Source organism: Tuber melanosporum (genome assembly GCF_000151645.1).
Source record: "Tuber melanosporum whole genome shotgun sequence assembly, scaffold_252, strain Mel28".
Lineage (NCBI taxonomy): Eukaryota > Fungi > Ascomycota > Pezizomycetes > Pezizales > Tuberaceae > Tuber > Tuber melanosporum.
In genome coordinates this window covers 97,166-105,325 of record NW_003298922.1, presented here as the reverse complement: position 1 = coordinate 105,325, position 8,160 = coordinate 97,166, and the positions used below count along the sequence as shown (strand labels likewise).

At 44.4% G+C, this 8,160-nt stretch overlaps 1 protein-coding gene; it reads right to left on the bottom strand.

Moving 5' to 3' along the window:
• Positions 1-3,722: 3,722 nt before the first annotated feature.
• GSTUM_00001142001 (uncharacterized protein) lies at positions 3,723-6,950 on the bottom strand. XM_002838501.2 has 4 exons: positions 6,438-6,950; positions 5,751-6,387; positions 5,077-5,686; positions 3,723-4,983 (listed from the first exon to the last, which is right to left on the bottom strand). Exons 1-4 carry the CDS (start codon positions 6,881-6,883, stop codon positions 3,965-3,967), a joined length of 2,712 nt encoding a protein of 903 aa, XP_002838547.1. The 5' UTR covers positions 6,884-6,950; the 3' UTR covers positions 3,723-3,964.
• Between the last annotated feature and the right edge of the window lie 1,210 nt (positions 6,951-8,160).

Genomic DNA, 8,160 nt, shown 5'->3' with positions numbered 1-8,160 from the left:
TCGTACCCACTTTCCGAAATAGGAAATTTTCCGTAATAGGAAATATTTCCGTTTTAGGTAAGTGTCCCGATTTGGAAGTTGTCTAGACTAATCCGGTACACACCTCGGCTATGCACGGATGAGCTCGTACATATGCGCATGCAGGCATGCATGCGCGTTGTCCTAGTAGGGATGATCCTAGTACGCGCATATGCGGAACGATGACTACCTATTCTGGCAAGCCTTCCGGTTCCGGCTTACTTGCAGGATGCATGCATGACGGCACGCACACCGATAAATCGGTGTGCCACACCTCGCCTGGAATACGAGGTCGCCGACGCACAACTATTTGCCTCACACCCTCCCACGAGCGGCGAGCGCAAATTTTCGCATCACACCACTAGCGATTTAAGGACTTTCTTGCGTGTCTCGCGACGGGCGCTCAGGGTCAAACCCACGCCCCCGTCTTCCACACCCGATGGACTTTCATCCACCATCATCTACGGGGAAAGGTATACGTGTCACCCTTCTCCCCCCGTCCTGACGAGTTGATCATAGGTCAACGAAACAAACGATCAATTTACTGTGATAATCGTCGACACTTTGTTTCACGATTACAACAACTCTCACGTCCTCTTCCCATCAGCACAGCTGTCCGCCCGGCAAGAGAATCGCCTCGCTCGCTTCGCTCGCTCGGCCCATCCCGATTTGGAAGTTGTCTAGACTAATCCGGTACACACCTCGGCTATGCACGGATGAGCTCGTGCATATGCGCATGCAGGCATGCATGCCCGTTGCCCTAGTAGGGATAATCCTAGTACGCGCATATGCGGAACGATGACTACCTATTCTGGCAAGCCTTCCGGTTCCGGCTTACTTGCAGGATGCATGCATGACGGCATGCACACCGATAAATCGGTGTGCCACACCTCGCTTGGAATACGAGGTCGCCGACGCACAACTAATTGCCTCACACCCTCCTACGAGCGGCGAGGTAATTTTTTCGCATCACACCACCAGCGATTTTACGACTTAACTGCGTATCTCGCGACGAGCGCTCAGGGTCAAACCCACGCCCTCGCCTTCCACACCCGATGGACTTTCATCCGCCATCATCTACGGGGAAAGGTATAAGTATCACCCTTCTCCCCCCGTCCTGACGAGTTGATCATAGGTCAACAAAACAAACGATCAATCTCTTTCATTATTGTCGACACTTGGTTTCACGATTACAACAACTCTCACGTCCCCTTCCCATCAGCACAGCTGTCCGCCCGGCTAGAGAATCGCTCGGCTCAACCTAACTCAGAATCAGAATATCTGTTCTTTAAACCCAGTCTGCCCTAGTTACATAGTATATATCTCATCATACATATATATTGCAATTGAGTCCTGCCACTATACTGCTATAAAGAATAAGATGTCTGAATAATACAATATATGTTGCTGCCATCTTTCTGCCCAAACCCTCTTTGTATGATATATGATAGGTGACCTTTAGCTAAGTCTGGGAAGTGGACTGGAGTATGTCCATCAATCACTCACAGAGTTTCTAGGCTTCAAATATCTAATATCTTAGGTAAGAGTAGTAGGTAATAGGATATATTCACCTAAAGATATGGTATAAAAAGTTACAGGATCCCCATAAGAAACCAGTAAATTTACATCCATGTATTAATAGCTTGAGGAGTCCAAAACTCTGAGAAATACTACTACAGAAGCCAATGCACTTTATGGAGTGTTACAACTGGACCCAGGAATATGTTGTGGTTGTAGGAATAATTTTCAAGGTAAAAACGTCAACCGAAACCCTGTTACTCAGACCAAGCAAGAGCTACTCACTGCGGGATTATTTGACAATCTGGTAGAGTGACTACCTACAAATTAATAGAAAATAATCTGGAAAATACTTGTCAGTTGTATCCGGAGTTATGGAGTTGTAAAGTTGGTGATCTATGAAGCTTGAATTTATGACTCCTTCAGCAGATACAAACTTGTAAATGAAACTGATTCTTTTATTACTAAGGGAAAAAGTTGGAGCTAACTTAGTTTGACTTGAGAACTAGACTATAAGTCTAATAACTTTGAAAATCGGATAATTACTATTGGGAGCAGCATAGTTCCAAATTAGCAAAATAGTAATTACCAAAGAAGCTATAGTGGTTTTCAGAGTCTCCAAGTATTGGCACCTATGAAGAATACCCAACGTTATGAGTTATTGCCCGTGAGGTATATAGTTTGTATATTAGATAAAAGTAGTCTGCAAACTCTCAGATACAGAATATAATTATCGAAGTGCCTTCTTAGCTTTTAGACATTATCAAGCCATGGAGTAGAGACCTTAACAATATAATATTGTTCTTATACTTTTATTCTACTTTACCTACTTCACCTTACTCTTAGTTGTCAGAAATAAAACTAGTATATTTCGAGCCTGCCAAGACAATTACCATCTACAGAAATGAATCTTGGTTGGTCTAGACAACTCTGAGTCTACACAGCTTGTCTTGGCCTAACAATATTGGAGTGTCAGTTCAACTTAATAATCAGGCCATAAGTCTAATAACTTTAAAGAACTGATAATTGCTAATATTAGGAACAGTTTAGTTTCCAAGTGACAAAATAGTAATTACTAAAGAGCGTGTGCTGATTTTCAAGGTCTCCAGGTGTTCACACTTTAGGAGAATATATGATATTGGGAGTTTAAATTAAAAAGGTACATAATTTGTACACAAGAAAGATGTAGTCTGTGAACAGTTAGATACAGAATATAAATATCAAAGTACCTCTTAATCTTTTAGATATCATTAAGCAATAAAGAAGACATCTTATCAATATAATATTGTTTTATGATTCAACTTTATTTAACTTTACTCTTACTAGTTATAAACGAAACAGGTAGTTCTTTGAGCCTTCCTAGACAAATCTCCATTTACAAAACAAATCTCAATTGGCATAGACAATTCTGAGTCTATTCAGATCGTCTCTGCCTAACAGTAAGCCCTGTAGATTTTACTGGGAAATAAGTCAATTCAAGTTATCATTCTCCCAATACATTCCTAGTTTGACTTTTTTATACTATTCTCTCATTATTTTTTTGTTTTGATTAATTTTTTATTTGACAATGTATTATAATAGTAATAAATTTACATAACCAATTTGCAATACCATCAGAGGGTGCCGTTGTATTAGTGGAATATTTTATAAAATTGAGTGACATTTGAGACATTTACGGCGTTACCTCACGAATCGGTGTTCGGCAACGTAAATTACATTTTACTTCTGCCGAACTTTCAAACTTCCCGAACCCGAGCAGCACCTGAAGTCTGGACTAGGGCGGAAAGCGCCTAAAGACAGGTCCTCCGATGAAATACAAACTGCTGCAATTTTATTATTACTTAATCAATTATCACCTCACTCTCAAAAAAAATTCACACTTTGACCTCGCATCATGCTTGATAAGAACCCTTAATAATAATAAAAACACCACTAGATTATTCTACTCACAAATCTCTACATCACTGTGTTTTTTTTGTATTGGAATTGGTGGTTGCCATTGACTGATTCACTATCGAGTTTAGCTGGTTTTGAGGTCCTGGTTTGATGCGATTTGCACTTCACAGGAATTCCCCTTCCTAAAACTTAGAAAAAATCCCCCAGTATTTACTAAAAGATACTTGCCATCTCCACTCGTCCCTTCTCCCAATCCTACAGAAAATGATAAAATTACACCAATCTATCATCCCTCAATCCCCATCGCCTCCGCCATGATCGCATAAGCACACACCCATCAAAACAGAACAAAAGCTCAATGAGCGGGAAGAGGAAAAATATGCCAATGATACCCCGGAATGAAATAACACCCAAAAAAAGGCAGTCACTAAGGAAAATTGGAAAAAGCTGATAAGGAAAATAGAATAAAAGTAGTAGGGGAAAACAGGATAAACATCGATTACGAATAGTAGAATAAACAGTTCCCCTCCACTTATGTTAAGGCCTCATCTGGCTCCCATGGAACCTTGGCTCTTAACTCGGCTTCTTCTGCCGCATGCCATTCCTCTGTCTCATCAGCATTCCTCTTGGAAAGTCTATTGCGGTCTCGCTCGGATGAACTACCCTTCTCCAGCGGTGGGGACGGACTTCCTCGCCTAGGCGTGCTAGTTGGAACCAAGGTGGAAATCGTTGAGGACCTATTTCCGGGAAACATCATAGTAGACCCCGAGTGCTCACCCCAGCTCCTCGGCATGTAACTATCACCTTCCTCGGCCACAGCAGAGGAAGGCGTTGTGGGCTCTGAGTCAGGTGCAGCAACAACCAACAATTCATCAGATCCCGCTGCACCAGCACTCCTCGGCGGCACTGGCGGGGCGGGCACTTGGCGTTTCGGTTTGTTTCGGACAGGGAGTAGTGGAGGTGGGACCGCTTTCCGCTTGGGCACACTTATGGGCGATGTCTTCCTGGCGGGAGGGAGCGGGATTTCTGCCGGCGGGAGCTTTCGCACACTCTGGGTCGAGATATCCGCTGAGGCTTCTCCGGACACATTTCGTGATTTATACCAATTCCTAACTACCGTAGTCAAGGAGCCAACAGATGCGACTGTTATCTTGTCGGGTGTAGTCTTGATTGGGCGGGAGCTAAGTGTAGAGCTCGAACTCGATGCGTTTGTCATGGTTCTTGTAATAAAGCTCGGAGTGGGGCTATTTGATAGACTACCGTTTGGGGTTGAAGGGCGAACCAAGTCCTTATTAGGTTGCACCGCGGCATCATCCGTCTCGGCTTGCGAATAAATCGAGGAACGATTACTCCTTTCTGATCTCTGGTCATTCGAAGTCTCTGCGGACGATTCAGAATTTTGCGACAATTTGGTTTTGGAAGGTGGTGTCGCCACCGGGTGGGAATTGGTCGAAGGCGAATTCGGACTTGAAGACGAGTGGGAACGACTCATTGCCATTACAGCAGAGGTTGCGGCGCCCTTATCGACAACATTGTCTTTACCCCACACTGCTGTAACATTCACCGCATCAGTACCCACAACTGGTGACGAAGGTGCCATGGACGTCAAAGATTGTGCTCTGCGCGACTTCTTCTTCCGCTCACCATTACTGGACTTCAATCCAGGAGATTTTGGACCACGTGAGCCCTCTACATTTTCGCTTAGGCCAATCGTCGAGGCAGCCTTCTTGCCATCTACCACAAGAGCTTCTTGCGGGAGGGATGGCATGCTCACCGACTTGTCGGAGGTCTCTCCCAGGGGTGTATCGGTGTGTGTTTGCTGTGCTTCTCCGTTATCTTCCTTCTCCACACCATCAACAGAACCCCTCTCGGCCGCGGACCCTTCCTCCAACGGGTCGGAGGGAGCAGGATCCTCCCATATGCCACCTCGGAACTCCTGATACAAGGTATCTGTAAACGGGGTGTCATCGTAATGGGGGAGAACTAGTGTTTCTGCAATTACTTCACGTATGCGGCCCTCAATAGTTCGCAGCACAGGACCCCAAATGACCTGCCGAGAGCCAACAATAGGTTCAATATCGAGCTCCATCTTGGGCATGGTCTCGAAAGCTATCCATAATCTGTTGCTTGGTGGAGGCTTGATTCTGATCAAAACATGGCCTTCCAGTCTTTTGAGAGTAACACTGAGAACCAAGTTGACCTCTCTGGGTTTAAAACGAGAAGCCAATTGCAAAGTAGCCTTGGCAGCCACCTCCTGTAAGATCGTGTGATAAGTGAATCTGGATGTAATAATATGGGAAATTATTGGGCAAACATACCAGCCGGAAATTTCCATCGTATGTGAGGTCCGCCTCAGCGCAGAAATCACCATCCACCGTCATTTCCTTTAACCGGGGGTTTGTGATGGAAGGGAATCCCTCGCCAACATGCACCTTCTGCAGCACTATATTGGAAAGAAAATTGGGTTTATTAACTCGCGCTATTTTTTTGGTTATCCTTGTCCGTACGAACTTCTCAACATCGGAGGTCTTGTATATAGCTAGGAAGACGCGCCCAAGTAACCCGTTCACCCAGTTGGATTGTAAATGCTCCTCCGAGGAGTGTAACCGCTGCACAAGCGACAGGATGTGCTTTTGCTCGTACCGGAGAGGTATGGGCGGGGTGATGATTTCATCGAACTTTTCCAGATTCTTTAGAAGCGCAAAATAGAAGTCTTCTTTAAGCGAGCAGTTTTCCGAAAACAAGTAAAATGGCATAGCTTTTCCATCCATATCAAGCGTTCTATCAACAGCGTTGCTTTTTCTTGAAAGGGATATAGCATTCCGACGAATGTAGAGTTCACCCTCCGGTATTTCCTCGCCTCCACCATAGATACTGACGGAATAGAGACTAAGGGAGATAACATGTCGAACCTCAGACTGATCCGAGTCGTCATAGAGCATGAGGTGACCATGTCTGCAGGAGTCAGTAAGGAAAGAAGTCAGGCGATTCAACAGGCAACGCACCGGAGAACAACAAAGAATTCATTGCGCGCTCTACGGCCAGCCTTCTTCGTAGCATCGGTAGTCGCGGGACTACCTTTCCTTTCGAAAAGGCTTCGGTACATGGTCTGATAAACCGAAGGGGATTCGCTGACTGGTTGGGTATTGCCAGTCGGGGATGTTCGTTCTGGAGGCTTCCCATTTACACCGCCGGGAACGAACTCTCTCGTAACAGCAAAGTAACCGGCAGCAACATCGGCAGAGTTATTGAGGCGTTTGACAAGCTTCTCATCGTCCGTTTTGAACAGGTTATCGTCATCGGTGTCGAGTTTGAGTGAAAGAACAGGTTCATCGAGTGGAACTATTGGAAAGGTAAGGTAAGCAAAGAGAAATAGGAGCGCCAAAAACAGAGGCAAGAACGTAATCCCTCCAAGCAGGTAAGCGAGAAGGAAAGAAAGAAAGGGGCTCATGACTAGAGCAGGAGGTGTTCAGTGGGCATAGAGAGCTCGATGAGGGAGAGAATGAAGGTGTAAACAATGGAACGGAAATATGGGACTTAGGGTTATTGTTGGGAGTGGAGGGTGGTGGGGATGTGGGGTGGGGAGAATGGGGGTGGATGCGAGCAAACAAAATAGGGTAGCTTATGATTGATGAGGGAAGGTGTCTCAGTTTTCGGCGTGTAGTAGTGGACTGCGGCTGGTGTCAAAAGATACGTATCATGTGGGTATGCCATGGCACAGAGTTAAGAGACCAGAGCAAGAAGCATTGCTGGGAAGTCTTGGCTATCGCAAGGCGGACGAAGTTATTATTATTACCGCAAAAACTGCGGAAATTCACTAAGTCCGGACCAGGATCTATTATATCCGAGGAAGTAGGAGTGTGGCTTGGCAAAGCCTGTTGGTTGGGAAAAACAGGTAAGGTACAGCACTGTCTAATAAGTTCTCGTACGGTCAATAGCAACGGCTTTTTGCCACATCACCCTAACATCCCCGCACAACCATGACCCCACCACATACCCGAAGAGTGCATGAAGACAGGAACCGAGAATTTCTACTGTATATAAACATACTGATATGGGGTATGATAAAATTTGTAAGCTGATGAACCTCTCCAAATCAACTGTTTTATCAGTAATCCAAGGAGCTAAAATTCATAACAGCAACACCCATGATGTTCCCTGTGCTGGTAGACCTAACAAAATTACCAATGCCAAAAGGAAGGTAGTTCTTGATATTATTGATTCTGAGCCATATTTAGCACTAAGGGATATTACACAGAAGGCTAATGTTGGTCTTGGAAAAGATACTATAAACAAGATCTCGGGGAAAGCTAATTTTAAGCTCAAGATACCTGGAAAAAAGCTATTTGGGAGAAAAGAATGGAAGGAGAAGAGAAAGGAGTGTGCAAGGATGAGAAGGAACTGGACAAGAGCTTGGAAGTAGGTGGTTTTTGTTGATGAAGCCACCATTAAATATGACTCAAATCCAGTAGGATGAAAGTGTTAGGTGGAGACAACCAGTAAAGACTCAGAGTTGTCTAAGCCAATCAAGATTCGTTACAGTAGACGGAAATTATCTGGGAATGCTCGAAATCTGTACTCGTCTCGTTTATAACTACTATGAGTTAAGTAAAATAGGTAAAGTAGAATAGAATGATAAGAACAATATTATATTATTAAGGTTTCTTCTCTATTACTGGATTATGTCTAAAAGCTGGAAAGCCACTTCGATATTTATATTCAGCATAT

Coding starts and splice junctions, on each gene's coding strand:
- GSTUM_00001142001 (XM_002838501.2), bottom strand. CDS start 6,883: ATGAGCCCCTTTCTTTCTTTCCTTCTCGCTTACCTGCTTGGAGGGATT. Junction 5,687..5,750: donor ACGATGGAAATTTCCGGCTG/GTATGTTTGCCC, acceptor ACGATCTTACAG/GAGGTGGCTGCCAAGGCTAC. Junction 4,984..5,076: donor TGGATTGAAGTCCAGTAATG/GTGAGCGGAAGA, acceptor TGAATGTTACAG/CAGTGTGGGGTAAAGACAAT.